Here is a 22181-nt window from a genome sequence, read left to right on the forward strand (position 1 = left end):
AAAAAAAACAGCAGGTGGATACACACACTCGAGCTGCTCAAAAAACTCCTTTTTCTCGAGGACGCCCTCCCTTCCTCAGGTGGGCTCGGCTCTGGCGCAGGTCTCCTGCCTGCTTGCTGTGTCCCTCCTGTCACACTGACTATTTACAGGACCTGTGAGACTGCGCCACCACCACCACCCCTGTCTGCAGCTGGGCACACCCAGAGGGGCGAGCGCCCTCAGGGCTGCCATGGCTCCAGCCCCTATCCTATCCCAGCCCCCTCCCCCAACAGCCAGCCGCGTGCAGGACGAGCCCACCCACCTCGGCCACTTCGGGGGCTGCGTGGATCAAGTGCCAGATGTAGCCGTTCAGCTCTTCCTTCCGCCGCTCGGCCATAGCCTCTCCCCGCGAGCGGCCGATCACGAAGCGACTGGGGAAGCTGTAGGCGGGTGGGCAGGCAGGGTGCGGACGGGGTGTTAGGGGGTGGGGAGGTAGTTACAGAGAGAAAATTCAGACACAACAGGCGTTGGTCACATTCACTTGCATTGTCACACCTGCCCACATTTCTCAGCAGCCTCTCTTGGGGGCGGGGGTGGGGGAGGCCTTACCCACAGCTCCCCAGGTGGGTGCCAAGGGCCCAGTGCTGGCACTTCACACTCCAAGTTCCAAGGACCCCAGACAAGAAAACCAGCTGTGGGCCCAAGTCTTGGAGCTCAGGGGCTTCAGAGCCCCAGTTTTCCTCATCAAGGGAAAAATTCACTTAAAAACCATTTTAAAAACTTTGTGATGAAGTTCATATACACATGCATGTCTGAGGGGGGGTCTAGACAGTCATTGTGGGGCTTTCTCCTCCATGGTCTGAGCACGCAGCTCATCCTGAAAAACTCCCCAGCCCCCGGCCCAGCCCTGCCAACCAACACCTACTTTGTGTCTTTATGACTTAACTACTGGAGGTACTTCATGTAACTGGAGTGTCTTACCATATTGCACTTAACATAATGTCCTCAAAGTTCACCCACATTGTAGCACGTGCCTGAATGTCTCCTTTTTAACGCTTACTTACTAATACACCACATTTTATCTACTTGAAGAATACTAGGCGCTTTCAGTGAATCCTCAGTTTGCTTGCTTTCTGACAGGTGGACCAAGCTTAAGGTCCAGGCTGGAGAAACTTCGGTGCAGCACACAGCGTGGCCAGCAGAGGGCACTAGTCACCAAACTCAGCCTCAGGCCAAGAAAAGCAGGTGGATCTTTGCTGTAAAAGGGTGGCTTCCACTCCTGCCATCTTGCACGCAGCCCTGACCCCTCTCCCTTCTCCCTCTCTCTGTGCAGAGTGAAGGGGAAGCTACCTGGGCAGGAGGGAAGCAGGGAAGAGGAGTCGCAACTTGCTGTGGAACTCCTGGAACTCCTCAAAGGTCCGCTGGATGTACGTGGCCTCGTGCGTGTTCTCCCGCATCACCTTCACCACATAAATCTGCAGAAGTCCGACCAGGTCTTAGGGAAGTACCTGCCCAGTCGTCTGCACCCAATGCAGCGGGGCAGGAGAGGGACAGAGGCGGGGGCAGGAGTTCATGTTCCAGAAAGAAAAGGGCAAAGGCCTCGGGAAGGGATAGGAGACAGCACATGTGTGGAAATCTGAAAGCGAGTATCCTGGGTCTGGGGGTGCAGGGCGGGCCAGAGGGGAGGACGCACTCACATAGCCCTTGCTGGGGTGGAAGATCTTCTCATGGCCACAGAGAAAGACGTCACAGATGCGGCCAGAGCTCTTGAGAGTGTGTGTTCGGGGGGCAAAGGAGAGGGTTATGCGGTCGTCGGAGCCTGTGAACTTCATCTGAGCCAGGTTGTGGATGAAAAAATTGAGCTTTGTGGCTACACTGCCCAGGCTGGACTCGATCAACCTGTTGGTGCAGAGATTGGGGAAAGGATGTGACTTGGACGAGATCCCACCGCCTTGACTGGGCGACCCGCAGCTGCGGGCCCTGGCAGCTCCGGTCACGTTAAATGACCTGATGAAGTCACTCCTCTTCAGTGGGTGACGCAACTACCCATGCAGGGCTTACTCATAGGGACTCTGGGGCTCTCCCTCACTACCCTCTTGACCCATAAGTTAAACCAAGGTAGGAAGGCGTCAGGGAGCCCACTGCAGGATCATCATGTAAATGTCCAAATACAGATGTCAAACTGAATGTCAAAACTCGGTGCCAGGAACTTTACCAATCACTGTTCAATCTAGAAATTGCAATTCCAAAGGACAGATTCTGTGTTAGAGAAAATTTAGATAAGTTTCAAACACAGTGCCTGAGAGACAGGAGACATGGGCTATGTAAACAGAATGGTGAACATTCGTCCACGGTGTGCCTTAAACAGTAAAAGTGAAATCCTGGAATTTCGTTAAGTGGGAAAGTGTTGATCCAGAGAGTTACAAACTATCAAAAATCTGGGCCCTCCCTGGTGGTGCAATGGTTGAAGCGCAGCACTATGAAGCTACCCACAGCCACTGTAGCACGAGTTCGATCCCCAGCCAGGGAGGTGACCCACATGGTCTACAGGGCACAGCAGACCTCTCCTGCCTCCCCCGCTGCTCTCTCAGCTGTGTATTTCAGTTGATCCACCTGTTCTGCTGCCCACTCTGTCTCTGGGGAATCCTCTCATCCCCCTGTACTCTAGTTCTTGTATGCATAAATAAATAAAACTTGAAAAAAACTATTAAAAATCCAATTGATACATTGCCCTATAGACAAAGTATAATTTTTTGATGCAATGACCGAGACCTTCAAGAAAGATGGTTGGGCGGCCCACACACACAAGGGAAGCACCATGAGCAGCCAGAAGTGATTTCCTTAAGGCAGAGGCAAAGCTAGGCCAACAGACCACGTTCAACTCCCAGCTCTGCCCTCGGGGTACAGGCTTTCTGCTCTCCTACCTGGATCCTCCCAACCAGGCAGCCTGGAAATTAAGCCCAGACCTGCCCGGGGGTGAGGGGTACAGCCCTGGGTGCAGGGAGTTACCTGGTGAAGAAGGTGGTGGCGTTGGCTTCAGTGTCCTGAGGCCTCAGGGCATCATACACATACTTGAGGTCCTCTAGGTCTGACAGCTCAGGGATGCCGCAGGACAACATCTGCAAGGAGAGCAAAGGAGAAAGGAGGCCTGGACCCACCAGGAATTCTTGCTTCTTCCCGTCATAAGCGTGGTTTTCTGTAGCGAGACTCCTGGGGGCGGCAGACAGAGGCTGTGGGCAGTGGCTGGAGGGAAGCGGGCTGGAGGCGGCGGCAGACACCACTGTCCCCGCCACGTGGGCCCTGCCGACATCTGGGGCTTAGAGAAGTGCCTCTGCAGGAGCCCTTGGAAGCAAGACTTGGGGGTCTGAAAGACGGACACGGAGTAAGGGTTCACAAAGGGACGGAGCGCCTCACCAGGCCCAGAAGGTTGAGGAAGAGGTGGGTGTGCTTGCGAATGAGGTTGTAGGCTTGGCAGCAAAGGTCAACAAAATCATGGAAGCGGCTGGAAGGCTTGTCACCCCCGTTGATGACATACGCCATGTCCGAGGTGAAGACAAAGGGCGCGCGATCCCTGGGCCGAGGGGAACACACAGGGGGAAGGTCAGTATGGAGCGGGGTGCCCGGGGCTGCATCGGGGATCCTTCCTTCCCCACCCCCACCCATCACCTGTGCAAACCGGGACGGGGCTCTCCATAGCATCTTGCTTCTCTTTTCCTACCTTCATCTTAACAGGTCCCCAGAGACATCCGCACCGGGCCCCCTGGGGCCAGCGTCATTTCCTGCAAACGTCTAACTGTGTTCCCTCTTGCTGCAGTTCGGGCTCCTTCCCTTTGCTCGGTCCTCAGCAGGCAGGGAGAACCCCCGTCCCCATCTTCTGCCCACACCCACGAGGATGTGACCTATGACCGGCCTGCGGCCCATGCTCCATAGTGCAGCCCCTCACGTCCTGTGTCCAGTTCTGACCCGCTTGCTCACCGCTGGGCCTTCAGGAGACCACTTACCTCTTGATGTTGCCAAACATCTGGGCGTGGCCCAGGAAGCGGCCAAAATCAATGTGGAACATGTGGCCCGTGGTCTTCAGCATGATGTTGTCGTTGTGTCGGTCACAGATGCCCAGGACATACGTGGCCACGCAGCAGCCGGCGCAGGAGTAGATGAAGTTCTCCACAGCCTGGGGAGGGAAGGCCGAGGGGAGGGAGGACGGATGGGAGCTGCCTGGAGCCCGCAGGCGTCACAGTGGCGCAGGACTCAGCGGCCTCTCTGTGAGCCCCTCACACCTGCCTGCTTGACCTCAGTCACCCCTCAGGGGATCCCATTGTAACAGGGGGGGTCCCCAGGAAAAGGGGGCTCCAGGTCCCCCAGCTGAGTAGGAGGAGGAGAAGCTGTAGAGGAGACTGGGGCAGGAAGAGGACAGAGGCCAGGAGGAGGCCTGGAGGGGCACGTGGCAGAGACCTGTGAAGAAGCCGCACTTGCTTCTTGGCCCTGGACTGGCCGACACAGACGTGGGTGAGACCCGTGGGGCGGTGACTGGCAGCGTTTATCTTGATTTTGCTCTTGCTCTTTTCCTCCCAGACTTATCTGTTTCTGACCCTTTTCTATGGGTCCTGGCTGGAAGGTGCCTTAGACTCGTGGGGGGCTTTCAGGCCTTGCTGTGGGTCAAGCCTGTTTGGGTGGACTTTTATCCATGAGCGGACGGGTAACTTAGGGTGTCTGATTTAGAAACTATATTCTTTATCTTTTCTGTACTGCACACTCAGTGTATTAAAGTTCCTTTCCATTAACGGTCTTATATGTTTTAGCTTGATGTGACAGGTGGCAGAACCTATTTATAGCAGGCAGGTTTGGGGGTTCTGGGGTGCCCCTCTCCCTGCCCTGTAACACCTGCATCACAGACAGGTCTCTGGTCTCTCATGGGGTGCAAAGAGATGGAAGGTGTGTGGATAAATCAACACCCCTTTGTCTGAAATTCATCTCCTCCCTGCCTCTCTTTCTCCCGGGGAGTTGGGTGAGAGGGATGGAGGAGTCCAGGCCTGAGCAGCCTGGACCGGGGAGACCTTACCAGATGGGAACACTGACTTGTGCTGCTGCCCAGCGACCGTGACCACCTGCACACAGCACAGCCAGAGGCAGCCTCTTTGGGGTCCCTCCCTTGCCCTGCTTGGGACCCGCCAGTCTTCCCTCAGCCCCAGTACAAGATCCCTGGGGCCCTTGGTAACCGCTACACACAAATCCCCTTCAAGTTCCTTCTATCCAAAAAAGAGCTGAGGCAGCTTAACACGTCTCAGGGTGTTTGACCTCAAAAATAGACATCTCTAGCTGGTGAAAGTGTTAGAGATAGTGTTGAATTTAGAGCAGGTGTGGGGGGGGCCTCCCTCATAGTGCAAGGGTTGTGCAGCACTAAGAAGCTATCACCAGCCACTGCAGCATGAGTTCGATCCCAGCCAGGGAGCAGACCTCTCTGGACCTGCTTGCTGCTCCCCTCAGCAGTGCACTTCAGTCCATCTGCCTATTCTGCTCCCCACTCTGTCTCTGGTGAATCCTCTCCCTACCCACACCTCTGGCTTCTACCCCAATTCTTATATGCACAAATACAAATAAATCTTAAAAAAAAAAATCCCAAACACAGGAGGACCCAGAAGTTTACAACGTGGTGGCGGAGCAGGGTATAGATTTAGAGAGATGGGGAGGGAAGACATGGCTTTCTAGGCAAAGGGAAAACCAGGGCCAAGGCATCAAGGACAGGCCAGGAGGCCCCCGCTCCAGGGCTATGTCATCATTGGCTGTGAAGGTGCCAAGGCCAGAGTACAGAGGCTTTGTGTGTGATGTTACTGATGCTGCACTTTGTTGGTTTTAAAGCTTTATTTTTATTAATGCATACATACAACAACAGGGGTGCAGGCGACAGGTGCAGGGGGTGAGAGGATTCACCAGAGAAGAGTGGGGAAGAGTACAGGCAGATCAACTGAAATCCACCGCTGAGGGGAGCAGTGAGGAGAGAGGAGGTCTGCCGTGCCATGTGGGTCAGCTCCCTGACTGGGGATCGAACTCGTGTGGTAATGACTGGAGAGACCTTGATAGTGCTGAAACCCCTATGTTGTCAGGGAGGACCTGTTTGTTTTTTTCCTTCTTGTTGGACTTATCTTTAAGACTTAGAAGAAAGAGGTGACATAAACAGGCTTGCACTTAATTAATTTGCACTCTGAAATCAAGCAGAGGATGGCAATGGGAGGAAAGACATCCAATGGTTAGAAGTCACACAGCAAACAGCTGCAAAAATGAAGGAGAGGAAAATACTTGAGAGATATTTGGGTAGAAGAATCTAGAGGGTTTGCAGTCAAAGGTTGGGATTAAAAGGCGGGCAGAAGCAGCAAGGAGATACATAGCTGTGTCTTGGGTGACTTCCCATTTACTGACAGGAAACACAAAAAGGAGGTTTCAAGAGGACCAGGGGAGCAGACAGAATGCTTGGTTTTGCCTAGACTGAGTGTGAAGTGTGGGTAAAAGGTGAGAGGAGATGTCCACGAAGCAGGTGCCTCAGGGCAGGGAAGAGGGGAAGGCTTTGGAAGGCAGGGCATGTGGGTGGTACTGAAAGTAATAAGAGACAGTGGGTTGGCACAAGAGGAATGCCAAGAGAGCTCAGCCCAACAGGAATTAAGCCCTGAGGAATGCAAACATTTTAAGGCCACTTAAATTCACCTAATTATATGTTCACTAAAGAACATTCTCATTCTAATTTGGCTGCTCCTCAAAATTCCGATGTATTGATCAAGATAAATTAGTATTTGGATACCCCTAGGAAGTTAAATTGCATAAAGTGGCATTCTGGGTGATAAGCCTCTTATGGGTTTGGTTCTTGTGACATTTCCCTCCCCTAAACTCACTGAACTCAGATGCTAGACTCGGAAAGCTGTGGACCAGCCACGGCGTGCAGCAGGCCACCAAGGTCCTCCCACTCCGTAAAGGAGGTGTCCTCCTCTACTGTGGACAGGACAGTCCCCTTCTCTGTCTCACACCTAGTTTCAGCCCTGGTTTCCTGTACGGCTTTGCCATAAACCAGCTGCATGACAAATCAGGGTCTCTCGACTCCAACCTATAAAAAGAGGGATTGGATTTACATCATCTCAACCAACTCTTATTTGACCAAGTATCACTGAGTCCCACTGAGGGCAAGAGGAACTGAACAGGACCCGCCCACAGGAGACGCTGTCGCCTCCTTCCACAGCTCCACCTGCCAGGGGCATCCAATCTTGGTTTCCCAATTTGATACCAACTCTTTCAGTCCGCTCGCAATAGCTCTTTGCCTTGACCCGGAGAGATCTGGAGCATCAGCTGACCAGACAGAGCGCCACATGTGCCCCCAAAAGCTGCAGGCCTTGAGCTAACACAGCCACATGCCCATCAACTCCTCTTACCTTCTCATACTCGTTCTCTCCAGGATTGTGCTTCTGCAGCCAGTCGGCCAGCGGCCGGTCCTTGAAGGAGCCCGTCACCCCGTGCTCCACCTGGATCTTGCGCAGGGTTTCAGCGTTGGGGATCATTTCCACCATCCCTGCAAGAGGCGGCATGGGGGGTCACTCTCCAGACCAGAGAGAAGGGTATGAGTTCTATCCCAGGCCACGGAGCTGACCCACACGGCACAGCAGACCTCTGTAGGATGCTTCTCTATAAACGAAGGTCTAGGGCATTTGGAGAAAGTCTGGGAATGCAGGAAAGGACAGTGATGGAAGGGAAGGTCATTCCAAGGGTCTCGGGTTCCACAATGTGGCTCCCTGAGGTCCCCAGTTCATAGCTACCGCTCCTTTTTTGGTTTTTAACTTTACCATGGGAATTGTCAAATATATATAAGAATAAAGAGACCAGGATCACAATTCATATATAATCATCACCCAGTTCCAAAAATTCCCAACATTTTGCTGATCTTGCTGCGTCAGTTTCATTCACTCAACCCCATGGGACGAAGTTAAAGCAAATTCTGGACGTGTCATTTTATTTATAAATAGTCTAAGTACAGCTAAGGCAGACATCACCAGAAGGCAGACATCACCATGACATTACCACATTCAAAACAACCAGTTTAGAAACCAATGTGATCTGCTCCAACCCCGTGTCTATCCAAATTTCCCCTATCTGTCTCAAAAAAATCTTTTGACAACTGGTTTGTCTGAATCAGGATCCTAAGCCACCATAGTCCCCTTGGCTGTGATGTCCCCGAGTCTATGACTTTAGAACCAACTCTGCCTCCTTCACACCAATCCGCAGCCTCTCATGGAGGGAACTTGCCCTTGTCAGGCCCCTGGAGAAGCACGTCGTCCACCCCCCAGCCAGGGGAGGTGTCGGAGGCCACAAAGCAAAGGACACCGTTCCCACCAGCCTCCTGTTCGCAGCCTGCCCACTCCCAGCTGACCTTTCCCGCGGCCGGTGGAGAAGCAGCGGAAGATGACCATGCGCATGTCCAGCCCCTCCTGCACCCAGATCTTGCTCATGATGCGAATCATCTGCAGGGTCAGCATGTCCTGACGCAAGTCGTCCCCACACTGGATGGAGGTGGAGAGGGACAGAGCTCATGTCCACCGCCTGCCCCTGCTCCCAGATGCTCCAGGCTGGCAACCTCCACCCCAGCTATAGTGACCGGTCCTCCCCTCTCAGCCCTGCTGGCTCAGCTCACACTTGGTCAAATCACTGGGGGTGAACTGACAACCTGCACACTCTGCCACACACTGTTCTGGCTCTTCCCTCTACCCCACACTGCCTCTGAATGAAACTCAGGTTGCTCTTCTTCTTTTTTTTTTTTTTAAAGATTTATTTATTTATGCACACAGAACTGGATACAGACTAGAGGTGCAGAGGCAATGAGAGGATCACCAGAGACAGAGTGGGAAGCAGAACAGGCACATTCACTGAAATACACTGCTGAGGGTTAGCAGCGGGCAGGTCTGGGGCAGGTCAGGAGAGGTCTGCTGTGCCGTGTGGGTCAGCTCCGTGGCCTGGGATAGAACTCAGGCTGAAATGACTGCGGCTAGCTTCCCAGTGCTGCATTTTAGCCCATTGTGCCATCAGGAAGAGCCCAGGTTCCTCTCCTTCATGAAGAAGCCCTGCTGACCGTCAAGTCTTTTTAAAACTTGAACACTGACACCTTGCATTTGGAACTTATACACTATAAATACGTAAGTTACCATCAATGAGACATGCAAATGCATTTCATCCCAAAAGAGATGGCATGGTCTGGGGCCGCCATTTACGTCTCAGAGTCAGGGATAGATCAGTTAGAAAGCCCTCAGGGGGCCTTCCCTGGTGGTGCAACGGGTTAAAGTGCAGCACTAGGAAGCTAGCTGCAGCTGCTTCAGCAGTTCGATCCTCGGCCAGGGAGCTGACCCACATGGCGCGGCAGACCTCTGCTGACCCGCCCGCTGCCCCCCTCAGCAGTGTACTTCACCAATCTGCCTGTTCTGCTCCCCACTTTGTCTCTACTGAATCCTCTCACCTCCCTGCACCTCTGGCCTGCACCCCAGTTCTGTATGCACAAATAAACAAATCTTTAAAAAGAAAATAAAAAGGCCTCAGGGCTCACTTAATCCACCCTGCACTCTTAGGCTAACTTCCCCTTCAACATCTTTCAGCCTCTGCTTGAATACGCCCAGAGGCAAGCAGCACACCACCTCACCCACTCCATTTTGGGACAATCCTGCCTCCCCAGCACTTCCATGTACTGAGCTCTCCGAGGCCTTCCTGCCCCTCTGGTCCCTACCCTCTGGGACATGCAGAAGTGCTCTGTTTCCTTGTCCTCCCACTAGCAGGGAATAAGGGACGAGACCACCGGGGTTGCAAGCCCAGCTCCCTCCAGCCCTTCCTCTCTATTGAGAGAAGCGACCTCACCTTGAAGATGACTCGGATGTTCTCACCCAGGGGATCCACATTTTGGAAGGAGAGCTTGAGGGGGACTGCATTGGAGTTGAAGTAAGAGCAGTCCTGCCAGGCAGAGAAAGCAGTGATGAGGGAGGAGGGCCATCCCCGGGTCACGCTGCTGCCCGGCCGGCCACTTGCTCACTGTCTTTTCCAGATTTCTCTGGGAGAAGCCCATATTCCTTCTCCCTTCCCTACAAGCCATCACCCCAGGTGATGACCCCAGGTCAGTTTGTTACAGCCTCAGCAGATGGTTCTCCCCTGGGTTCTTTCTACGTGCAACTTACGAGTTCCAGGAAACCACATCCCATCTGTACCTCACTTTTCCTCTCTGTCAAATGGGGCTCACATCACGGTGAGGATGGAATGCAGTAACTAGCAGGTTGTGTGAACACGCACGATGGTGCTGCGCACAGAGGGAGCCCGAAGTGATGCTTCCCCAGTCGTACTGCGATCCCAGAACCAGGCACCTCTCCTGCCCCAGTCGGACCCCTCCTTCCTGCACAGCTGTTAGGCCAAAGCTGGACACATTAGGATCAAGAGGCCCCAACTCTGCCTTTCCTCCTCCTATGTCTCAACAACAGGTCCGTGACCACCTGGCCTCCACTCAGTCCTCCCTGCTCCCAGGGCCCAAGCCCGCCAGCCACTCACCCTGGGCACGATGCCCTTTACCAGCAGACTGGGGCTGAGTGGCAGGCGGCAGGAGCCATTGAGAGTAAAGAACTGCTTCACCTCATCCAGGCCAGACCGCAGGATCCCCTGAAGGGAGGAGGAGAGAAGAGGTTAGGTGCGAGTCCCAGAAACACCCCCTTAGAACCAGGCCTTTCCCAATATGGGTGCTCAGCAGGAGCTGAGAATATGGACCGTCTGCAGGAGACTGAGGGTAGACCCACCCCACCCCACCCCAGGGTGTGCAGGCGGGTGACAGAGCACTCCAACCCCCACCCCAGCAGGCCACAGGCCACGTGGAGCAGAGAGACAGCCGCATTTCCAGGGGAGACACAGCTCAGGCAGTTGCTAAGAGGAGCCAACAATCTAGACTTTCAGGTCTCAGGAGTTGTAAACGTCAGCGTCCAGGAGCACTGGGCCTGGCACAGCTCCTGGGTGTGGGCGGCTACACGTGCCCGGGGGGCGGGCAACCCTGAGCCACCACTCACTGCACCCTCACCAGCTGGGTGCTCTTAGGCAGTGAACAACTGATATAACTGGACTTAGGCTTGGAGGCCAGCAGACCAGTAAAGTATACTCTGCAGGTCAAAACAATCCAGCCGCTGGCTGTGTCCAGATTGCAGACTGCTAGCTTGTAGCTTGGAGTTAGAGATACAGTCCTCTTCCAGCCTCTAAATCAGGTAGTCAAGGGCCCTCCTGCTGGCCGGGATGCCTGGAAGTCCCAGACTGGCTGCAGAAGCCCAGGAAGTGAGGCGCGGCTACACCCTGCTCACCTGCCGGGCAGATGGCGTGGCCTCCCGGACCTGCTGGGCCAGCTTGGCCAGGGTGTTGACGAGCCAGCACTGGCGGTTGAACTCCTCCCTCAGCCCCTTGCCACAGCAGCACAGCAAGGCCGCCAGCAGGTACTGGTAGCGCATGCTGAACTGGGAGTCCTTGAGGCCGTCTTTCAGCAACCTGTGAGGCCAAGGGAGTCCAGTGCTCAGGGAACCACAGGCCAGGTGGTACATCAGAGGTCAGGCGGCCTAGCCCCTGCTCCCTGAACACCCACCCAGGCTGGGAGGGGAGGCAGACTGTGCAGTTATGCAGCAGCTCCACTGTCTCCAGGGGGGCCGTCTCAGAGAACGCAAGGCCGCCCGCACCTACCTCCTCTTGTATTTCTGATGTGTGGGGGTGAGGGGCGGGCCTCCCGCTTATCCTGAACCACCCCGAGCCAAAGGCCCCAGCCTGAGACTACACGGGAAGGCAGCACTGTAAAGGAACCTACAAGGTCAGCTCCCCGCCCTGTGTGTCCCCAGGGAAGGCCACGTTCCCCTCCTGTCCTGCTGTGGGTTTACCAGAAGAAGTAGTGCGTCACTCTCAAGTCAGACACGGCTCGTTTCAGCAGGAAGCGCACCAGGGGGCTGTCGAGATAGCACTCGTACTTCAGGGCCTGTTTAGGAGACAGCAGAGGCCTTGCTTGCAGGCTGCCTGGAACCTACACCCACCACTGTCTCAGCCCGGGTTGGTGCTGGGGGCAGAGGACAGACGGCCAGGTAGCAGGAGGTGGGGCCAGAGCGAGGCGCGTGCCCACCTGCACCAGCTGGGGCAAGTAGTCGAGCAGCTCGGCGTCCGAGAGCGAGTCGATCCACTTGACTGCCATGCGCCGCACCTCCTGGTCCGGGAAGCTGCCAATGAACAGAGCCCAGCACCTTGAACACCCAGCCGGCTCCGCGGCGCACGAGTGAGCAAGTGTCCCCCACATGGGCTTCAGGGGCACGGCGGAGAGTGCCAATTGCTAACAGAATCTGCCCAGGGTGCTAGGAGAGCTCTTAGCATCAACTGGAGACAGCCCTGCCCACGGTCAGAGCCGGTGTAGACCAAGGAAGCCATGCACACCCACTGGGTGGAAGAAACTGGGATAGTGTTCCCAACCTCGCCCTTGAAGGTCTCTTCCTTGACTCTGATTGGGCCCAAATTTCTACCACCTAAGCACCCTCATGAGGGTTAAAGCTTTATTGCCTCTTTTCTTTTCTTTCTTTTTTTTTTTTTAAGATTTATTTATTTATACATACAGAACTAGGGTGCAGGCCAGAGGTGCAGGGTGGGTGAGAGGATTCACCTGAGGCAGTAGGGAGCAGAACAGGCAGATGAACGAAGTCCACTGCTGAGGGGAGCAGCGGGCGGGTCAGGAGAGATCTGCTGGGCCATGTGGGTCACCTCCGGGTGGGGATCAAACTCATACTGAAGTGGCTTTAGCTTCTTAGAGCTGTGCTTTAACCCGCTGAGCCACCAGGGAGGGCCATATTGCTTCTTTTCATGCAAAGCTTGCCAGGTGCGTGACAGTGGGCTGTGGGGCTTTACGTAAGACCATACACCTTGGCAGAAGTCGCTGAGCAAAGACTAGCAAAGCCTATGCCTCAAAGAGGCAGAACATATGGATCGGGTACATTTTAATTACTGAGAGAGGTAAGAAACTGAGAATATTGAGTACCATCTGGGAAAGGCAGCCCAGGGGTCTGAGAGGTGTTCTCATTACTGTGTGTTCCCAGAGAAGACTTCAGAGGAAAGAGGGAAGCGAAGGTGGTTAAAACAGAAGTGTTAGGGTGTAGGTTTGCACAGGTGATTGCATTTGCCAAACTTGGCACGTAGACGGAGACAGGTTGAGCCCCTTCTTATAGAGGAGGTTGCTCCAAAAATAAAAACCTCAATGTGGAACTCTTGTTCACCTTAAGCATGTTATAGTATTTAGGAGACAGTGATGATAGCTGCAACTTACTTAAAAATGCATTAAAATGTGCTGATGTAGGAACACAGACACGTGACCAAAAAAAAAAAAAATCACAGCAAGTGCTAGTGGTTAGTATCTAAGTATAAAGAGATGTTCACTGACACGTTTCCAAATTTACAAGGTGTTTGGAAAATGTTAGTAATGATGCAGCGGCATCAGGGGTGGGGAGGTAGTAAAACAAAGAGCAAAGGAGAAGAGGGAAAGTCCTGAGCGTCCACGCCCACACTTCCTGGGGTGCTGGCTTGGGCCACCCTGCATCAGAGGGGTGGGTGGTCAGGACAGGGGGGTGTCCCGAACTCACGTGGCATGCAGGAGCCCCAGGGCATCCTGGTGGTTCATGGGTGTCCACTGCTTCAGGAGAGCATAGATGTCTGGCAGGCAAGCCCACTCCCAGCTGGGGGCGCTGGCGAGCACCAGAGGCAGACAGCTCACCTCCGAGTGGCAGTAATAGCGCTTCTCCCACAGGCGCTTCTTGTCAGCATCGCTGAGCCTGGGATGGAGGTGATGGTGGAGTCAGCAGGAGAGCACTGAGGCGGCCAGAGGGTAAGGGGCTTGCTCCCAAGGAAAGGCTACACCCCTCCCCTCTCCAATTCAGGGGACTGCTGAGACTGCTGCAAGTTACAACCACCTGAGGGGCTGTTACCCCGCCCCCAGCCCCCATGCCCACACCAGTGGAGCCAGGAAATCTAGGGATGCCACCTGGCCCCATGGCAGCAGGAGCCGGCAGCTTCTCTGGGCATCAGTATGTTTAAAATTTATTTTTTTATACATACAAGAACTGGTGGAGAGGTGAGAGGATTCACCAGAGACAAATGGGAGCAGAATAGGAGAGGTCTGCTGTACCATGTGGGCCAGCTCCCCAGCCAGGGATCAAACATGTGCTACAGTGGCTGTCAGTAGCTTTATAGTGCTGAGACTTAACCCCTTGTGCCACCAGCAATGCCCAGTACCAGCTTTTTAAAGCTCCCTGGGTGTCTGCAGTGAGGGAAGCAAAATTTGGAACCAGGGCCCACTTGTCAGCTGGGATCCTGACTCAGGGAAGTCACAGCGCAATCCCCAAGTACAGGCCTGCACTTCCACATGGGGCCGCCAGGGGGCAACAGTCAACACATCAGGGGCTGGGCAGTGGAGTGGCCCCCCTGGGGCTTCCCAGGGCCAGCTGGAGGTTTTATGGGACCTGCAGCTAATTAGGCTTTGCCTGAGATCAGGTGTCTAATGGGAGAAGGGAGCTGAGGGGCTAATGAAGCAGGGGAACTGCTTTCATTCAGCTGCTCCGGCTGCTGCGGGTAGACTGGGGAAAGGGTTGTGTCCTGGCTCCCACTTGCCCCCACCACCACCTGCGCAGAGCCGTGCAGGAGCCAGAGATGCAGAGAGCTGGCAGGGGAGGAGTCCAGACCCCCAGCAAGTCCTGCTCTGGGTTTCTCACTGCCCCCACTTCTCCAATCCTGGGGTGAGGGGCAGCCCCATGGATGACATCAGCTTGGACTCACTGCCCCTGAGAGCTGCTAGCTTGCTTTGACACCTGATCCTTTTTGGAAAGCGACAGGGCCAGAGAAATGCAAAGCTGTGGGTGTGGAGGGGGCAGGGTGGTGAGGACTGCAGACACCTGTCCCGATGGACAGCAAGAACAGGGAGCTTCTCCCAGCCACAGGGAGATGCTCTGGTCCCCTGGCAAGCTGAGCCTGGGCCAAGCTCCCACATCAGGGTAAGGCCTTCCCTAGATTGCTTCTTGACCCTGACCAGTCCACTTTGCCTAGCGTCCCCCAGTGAATAGGGGCCGGGGGCAGCCTCCAGCACAGCCCCCTCTCTGTTTCCTGCTTAGGTGACAGTGCCCATTTCAGCTCCCAAAGCAGGAGGGCAGGGACGGGGAGGGGATCAGAACAGAGAGGAGACATGGGCACTTAGCAGGGGTCTCAGCCACGCATGGGGGTACCCTGGGCCTCACCAGTACAGGGACTCCTTTTGCGTGATGTTTCTGAGCTTGCGCTGGTCTTCCTCCCGGAGGCTGCCAAACTCATAGCGGGGGCTGAACTTGTCTCCGGGAGGGCTGGTGAACTTGACGTCGAAAGCCGAGGTGGGGAAGTCAATCTGGGCCAAGGCGTGAGCGAAGCAAGGAGAGAAGGTGGCAGGTGAGTGGGCTGCCACTCCCAGTCTCTGGTCTCGTGCCAGCTCGTGCCACCCTCCCTGCTTGCCCTCAGTTCTCTGAGAAACGACGCATGCACTCAGTGATCTCTAGACAGTGCCTTCCAGCTCTCACTTCCAGCAAAAAGAGAGAAGGAGGCACATGTGGAAGGGGCTGGGCTGAGATGCCGGGAGGTGAGGACATGGGGCTCACCAGCCAGCAAACGGGCTGGGTCACCGGGGCCTCTGGTGTGGACCCCGGAGCGCGTGCCAGGTGATAGCGCTACCAGCTCTCCAGCCTGTGATGGATGCTGGGTTCCCCTGTTCCACCTGCCAGATGGTAACCCCCTAAAATGCCTATCAGAGCTGAGCCAGCCAGCTCTCCAAAGGAGATCGATGTTTCTTCATTCGTCAGAACTGAATGTAGCATGTGCTAAGCAAGACACCCCAGGTTCTGGGCACAGAGGAGGAATGAGACAGGGCGGCTCTCAGAGCTTCCACTACAAGTCACTCTGTGTGCAATTTGATAATCCACATTCCACACCACAGCACCCCACGACCACAAGAAAGGGGAGCCGGAAACCAGTTACTAGATGTTAAACCTGAAGAGCCCCTTCTCCCCTCCCCATAAGCGGGTCGACCCCACTAGAGCACTCTCTCAGTGCCTGGCTGCAGGGAGGGCTCCCCTTGATGCCCGGGAGGGGACAGCCCAGATCTGATCAGGAATGATGAGGTCCAGTCAGGCTGTGCTAAAGGCACTGAGCCTCACACGGATGCGTCTCAGACGCTGCCGTCGGCTGTGTGGAACCGAAGTCCACCCCTGGGGCCTGGGCTGCAGAGCTCAGAGAAATCACCCTCTTGCTCTGGGCCTAACCACATTCATCCAGTTGGCTCAGTCACATCGTTCCCCTAGGCCCAAGGTGCTAGAGCTTTCTCCCACTGTCCCATTCCAACACTCAAGAGGAGAACTTGAAGCTGACTCTGGAGAGGTCCTAAAGGGTGGGGGGGAGGAGAGGCTGGCACTGGGCCCCACCTGCAGGATGACGCTGTCCGGCTGGTGGAAATTAGGTGCACTCCAGCGGGCGCTGGGGTTTTCCTGTGTTGCTGGCCATAAGCCGAGAAGCTTCCGGCCACAGGTCAGGACTCTATAAAGAGGAAGGCATCAGGCTGAGTGGCAGAGAGATGGTTTTTCCCCTGCTGCCCCTTCACCCAAAACAGCTTTTTCTGCTTGAAGCCACCACCCAACTCCTCTCCTCATCCCTCCCAAATCATTTCTTTTTGGTCATTTCTTTTGCCAAGGTGTAGAAAAAGTCTACCCCTTCAGGAAGCCTGTCTGAGCCAACCACACCTTGGTTCGTGTGCTGGGCTAGCTGACCTTTAAGGACCTTCAATCACAGCCAATGACACGTTGCCCGAGCACAGCATTTTCATGTCCCTCCCTGCAGTCCTTTTCTACCGGGCAGGCCCGACAGCTTGGTTACACCAGCTGTCCTGGGCCTAGTCCTATACCCGGGTCCCCTCCACCGGGCTGGGACCCTCTGGACCCTGCCATGGGCCCCACGCGGCCAACCCAGGTCCCCTCCACCCGGAGCTGGGACCCTCTGGACTGCCATGGGCCCCAAGCAGCTGACCCTCCAGAGGGCCTGGCCTGTGCGGCAGCTGGGGCCCTCTCTCTATCCCCTTCCTTCCCTCCCCAGGCCACGCAGCAGCTGCCCGGGGCCCACATACTGCCTGAAGTTGAAAAGCGGGGTGGTGACCCAGCCCAGGGCTTCAGGTGTGCGCCGCTGCTTATTGGCCTCCGAGGAGCTCCCGGGCGGGGGCAGGGGCACAGCATAGAGCGTGGCACAGAGCAGCGTCTCCCGAGGCAGCCGGTTCACATGCACCGGGAAGCAGATCCTAGGAAGCACAGGAAGCCGGGTCAGGGGGTGCCGCCTCTGCGGCTTCCAGGGGCCTGGGCCCACAAGGTCAAGTTGAGGCTGAGAACTTGGCCTCCCTCGTAGGGGATCACATGCTCCCTGGGGAAGCTTTCCTGCAGACACCAGAGACAAAGCCTGCACTTCGCACCCCCAGAACATGTACGGTGTCTCCAGAACGTATCAGGGGACGGAAGCGAATACCCTGGTGCTGGTCTCCAGGGGACGGGACAGGGCAGGCTCGGCCTGAGTTGGGTGGCCACATGCCACTCCTTCCCTTGTCGGAGGAGTTCCGCAGAGGGTCACCAAGGACCTTCCCACAGCCTCTTCCATCTGCCAGTCCCCGCCCCACCCTCTTCCCGCTAAGGGAACCACAGGGTTGCGGCCTCAGTTCCCCCTCCCCCACTGTCCTCCCCATGTCCGTCCTCTGCGTCCTCTTCTCTTTATACCCTTGCCCTGGCACAAGATGGTTTGCTCTCACCCCAAGACATTTGTGAATGTTTCCAAAGCCAGAGGGATAAAGAGAAATGGCCTCTCGAAGTTGGAGGCGCGGGGGTGGGTGGGTGTGTGCTTGTGAGAAGCAAATCGACAAGGCCAAAGGGGAGTAGACAAGCCCCATGTTTTCTTCTGGGCTCCTCCCAAATCACACCCAGCCACTCCCTCCAAGTTCAACATTAGGAGCTGGGGGGTGGGGGTGGGGGTGCAGCAGAGAAGCTGTGGAAAGCGAGGGAGAACCCATGTTACCTTTCGGGGAAGCTGTCTCTGGGCCAAACTCCACATGGTCACACCCTCCTGGCCGTCCCTGGTGGCCCAGGCCCAGCAGATTCGATGCCAGAGGGTGCACAGGCAGAGTGGAGGGTGGCCACCCCAAGGCTGGCAGTTTTTGGATAAAGCAGCCTCCCTCCAGCACAGCTTGTCACTCCTCCTCCAGGGGAATCTCTACCTAGGCGAGGTCCTCCCTCCCTTCCTCCTCAGAGACTGGCAGAGCCCTCCTCTGTCCTAGCTGCCTCCTCTTTGGGGGCTGGGGAGGGGCACAGCTAAAATTAGGGCCCCTCCAGCAGCCAGTGGACATGCCATGCCAGGGCTTGGCTGCTTGGCCTATTTTGAGAGTTAGCTGATCCCCATCCTACTGTAGTGGAGACTGAATCAGCTGCCCCCAAGCCAAGAGGTGTGGGAGCTACTCCTGGGCCCTTTCTTTTTACCCAAGAGACTTCCAGCTTCGTAGCTGGAGGAAAAGGGAAATGATGAAACTTTCTAACTGAAGCCATGACCCCTAGAACCAGCCAAGGCCCCCTTCTCAGTCCTTGAGCAGATACGGTCTTCCAAGAAGCTGCCCCAACACCTGTACCAGGTCAGCCAGGACAACTAGTATACTGGTGACAGCCCTCCTCCTGGCTGTAGAAACTCCTCCTGAAAAATCCCTTCCCTTCCCTCTGGAGCCCATTCCTCAATATATCACAGGGGCTGCCTCCTCCAGGGAGGACTCCTGGAATGTGCGACTGACTTCCAGTCAGATTCCACAGGAATCCCGGGCGTACTCTGTACATAACCCTGGGCGACTATGCATCTCCACTTCCCCACCAGTGAAAAGGGGACACAGCTTGTGGACACTGTATGCTCCCTGCTATTTGACACTGTGGCTGTTGAACCAGAACTACGCTCTCTGGACTGTATTTTCTTTTTCTTTCTTTTAAAAGTTTGTGTATTATTGCTTCTCGGACTTTTGGCTAACATCAAGTGTAAAAGTTTGTGTATTTATGCATACAGAACTGGGATGCAGGCCAGAGGTGCTAGAGTGGTGAGAGGATTCACCAGACAGATTGGGGAGCAGAATAGGCCGACTGATGAAGTACACTGCTGAGGGGAGCAGTGGGTGGGTCAGGAGAGGTCTGTAGCGCCCTGTGAGTCACCTCCCTGGCTGGGTATTGAACTTGTGCTAAGGTGGTGGCAGCTAGCTTTGAAGCGCTGCTTTTTTTTTTTTTTTTTTAAAGATTTATTTATTTGTACATACAGAACTGGGGTACAGGCCAGAGGCTCAGGGGCGGTGAAAGGCTTCACCAGAGACAGAGCGGGGAGCAGAACAGGCAGATCGATGAAGTACACTGCTGAGGGGAGCAGCGGGCGGGTCAGGAGAGGTCTGCCGCGCCATGTGGTCACCTCCGGGGCAGGCGGGAATCGAACTCATGCGGAAGCGGCTTTAGCTTCTCAGTGCAGTGCTTTAACCCGCTGTGCCACCAGTGAGGGCCTGAAGTGCTGCTTTTTAACCTGTTGTGTCACCAGGGAAGACCCTCTGCACTGTATTTTCTTTTCTTTTTTATTTTACAAAAGTTTATTTTTACATCATTTTGTACATTTTTTTTTCCATCTCAATTGTAATCGCCGTGGGTTTCCCATCACCAAATCACCCGTGTGCCATCACCATAATCCCATGCATTTCCCTCCCCACCCCCGTTTTTGATCCCATTCCCCACTCCATCCCCGCAAAATGTCTCTGGTATATGGTTGTTCATTATTTTTGTCATTTTCTCATCTGGTCCATTATACTCCTGCTATGAGTGAAACCATCTGGTATTTTTCTTTCTCTTTCTGGCTTATCTCACTAAGCATGATCCCTTCCAGCTCCATCCATGTTGCTGCAAAAGGCATGAGCTTATCTTTTTGCTTGCTGGTAATATTCCATTGTATATATGTACCACATCTTTTTAATCCAGTCATCTACTTTTGGGCATTTGGGCTGCTTCCATGTTTTTCCAATTGTAAATAAAGCAGCAATAAACATGGGGGTACAAGTATCTTTTTCAATCAGTGTTTTGTTCTTTTGGGTAGATACCTAGGAGTGGGATGGCTGGGTCGTAGGGAAGCTCCATGTTTAGCAGTTTGAGGAACCTCCAAACAGTTTTCCATGGTGGTTGTACTAGTTTGCATTCCCACCAGCACTGCACTATATTTTCATGCACAAATATCCTCTGTGTCAGTCACCTGAGACAGAGACACTGAAACTGAAAACGGAGCGGCTTCCTTAACAAGGATGATGAAGAAGAAAGTGCTGACCCCGTGCCAAGCACTTCACCTTCAACATGCCACTGCTTCCAAGCAGTGCTAGGCTGCTGGAGGTCACCTGCAGTAAGAAGGGGTGGTGGTGGCTGACTTTGAACCCTACACTCTAGCACCACATCCCCAAAGCCTTGTTCTTGACCATAAAATTGCCAAAAGGGGGCCCTCCCTAGTGGCGCAACAGGTTAAAGCACCACATTAGGAAGCTCTCCACAGCCACCGCAGCACAGGTTTGATTCCCGGCCAGGGAGCTGAACCCCGTGGGGCAACAGACCTCTCCTGACCCACCCGCTGCTCCCCTCAGCAGTGGACTTTGTCAATCTGCCTGTTCTGCTCCCCACTCTGTCTCTGGCGGATCCTCTGGCCTGTACCCCAGTGCTATAAGCATAAGTAAATAAATCTTTTTTTTTTTAAAGTGCCAAGAGGACCTTTGTGGGGCAACTGAGTGGGTAGCACTGAAAGGGCACCCTCTATGGGTCCAGGCCAGGACCAGCCTCTGGAATTCAAGGTACAACTCTCAGACAGGGGGTGGAAAGACTGCCTACCCCCAGGTAGGCAGGCTGAGAGGTCAGCCCACCTGCTCTGACTCCACTGTCACACTGTGGCAAAAGGGTCTAAAGTCCATTTTGTGGCGTCTGCCTGGGCCACAGAGCTGTCTGGAACCCCTCCCTTGGCAGCGGAAGGATCTGAGGCCAGCGAGTCCCAAGGTGGGGTGAAACTCAGCAGCCACCCAGGCAGCATCATCGGCTTCCAGAAGTCTCTCCTGCCCTGGTGAGTGTTAGGTTAAAGGTTTTCATTTATTGCACTGGACTATGGTAGTGGCACATGGGTGATCTGGTGATGGGAAACCCAAGGGAATTGCAACTGAGATGGAAAAATGCACAAAATGATGTAAAAATAAACTATTATAAAATTAAGAGGAAAAAAAAGGTTTTCATTTATACCTTTATGGCCCTAGAGTCACACAAGTGTAAGGCCGGGGCAAGGTCCTGCCTCCCACTTGTCCATCTATCAGGTGACCCGCCCTTCCACCAAGTCCACAGACACTTTGTCTCCCCATTTTGCACCCCTGGCCTCCGCAGGAGCCCCCTGGGATTCTTTAACCTGTACTCCAGGCAGTCAAGGTGCAACTCTGCTCTGCAAAGATTATGAGGTACAGTCCGGGGGAGGGAAGCTGAGGCCAGCAAATGGGGTCTGGACGCTCTGGAGGACAGAGTACACAGTAATGGCACTGGGAGGTGAACACCCCAAAACCTCCATTCAAGGCATCCTTGTCTCTTTGCGTGGCATTCACCTACATTCCCGACAGCAAATTATCCTTGATAAATGATGATTCATATCATCTTGTGCCTGTGGTTTCATATTTACATTATAACCTGCCAATCTCATTTCACTGCCACACTGCTTCAGAGTTATACAAATGCATCCACTTCACAGTTGGACAAACTGAGCCCCCGAGAAGCCAAAAAGAACCCAGGACTATAGAGACAGAACGAGAAATAAAGGCTTGTTCCTGTGGTTCCAAGCCCATCCTTCTTTCCTTCAATGACCTTCCTTTCTCTACCCATCAGGGAGAAATCACAGTCCTCTTTCTCCCCATCCTTGAATCTCTATTTGAGAGAGTAAGAACCCTCTAGACCTTTAAGGGAGCTCAGTTCAAAATAATGAGCTATTACTAAAATGAACAATTGACATGCGTGTGGTTTGTGGTCCTTTGCAGCTACTTCCTTGTGGCATTTGACAGCAACTCGAGGCAGAATTTACACTGGTCTTGATGG

General features: G+C 54.4%; 1 protein-coding gene across 1 annotated transcript in view; it reads right to left on the bottom strand.

The window, feature by feature from the left end:
- Positions 1-22181, bottom strand: part of PIK3C2B (phosphatidylinositol-4-phosphate 3-kinase, catalytic subunit type 2 beta) — a 45011-nt gene that overhangs the window by 6721 nt on the left and 16109 nt on the right. Inside the window, exons 12-28 of the mRNA XM_004685536.2 lie at positions 17165-17332; positions 16470-16581; positions 15261-15403; positions 13617-13805; positions 12119-12212; positions 11883-11977; positions 11322-11502; positions 10531-10638; positions 9853-9945; positions 8384-8513; positions 7392-7528; positions 3981-4150; positions 3394-3550; positions 2989-3098; positions 1677-1878; positions 1330-1454; positions 302-419 (exon numbers count right to left, since the gene is read on the bottom strand). Of these exons, the coding sequence (XP_004685593.1) occupies positions 302-419; positions 1330-1454; positions 1677-1878; positions 2989-3098; positions 3394-3550; positions 3981-4150; positions 7392-7528; positions 8384-8513; positions 9853-9945; positions 10531-10638; positions 11322-11502; positions 11883-11977; positions 12119-12212; positions 13617-13805; positions 15261-15403; positions 16470-16581; positions 17165-17332 (2332 nt within the window). The remainder of the gene's footprint in view (positions 1-301; positions 420-1329; positions 1455-1676; positions 1879-2988; positions 3099-3393; positions 3551-3980; positions 4151-7391; positions 7529-8383; positions 8514-9852; positions 9946-10530; positions 10639-11321; positions 11503-11882; positions 11978-12118; positions 12213-13616; positions 13806-15260; positions 15404-16469; positions 16582-17164; positions 17333-22181) is intronic.

The sequence above is a fragment of the Condylura cristata genome, unplaced genomic scaffold (assembly GCF_000260355.1).
Source record: "Condylura cristata isolate star-nosed mole 26May11 unplaced genomic scaffold, ConCri1.0 scaffold00018, whole genome shotgun sequence".
NCBI lineage: Eukaryota > Metazoa > Chordata > Mammalia > Eulipotyphla > Talpidae > Condylura > Condylura cristata.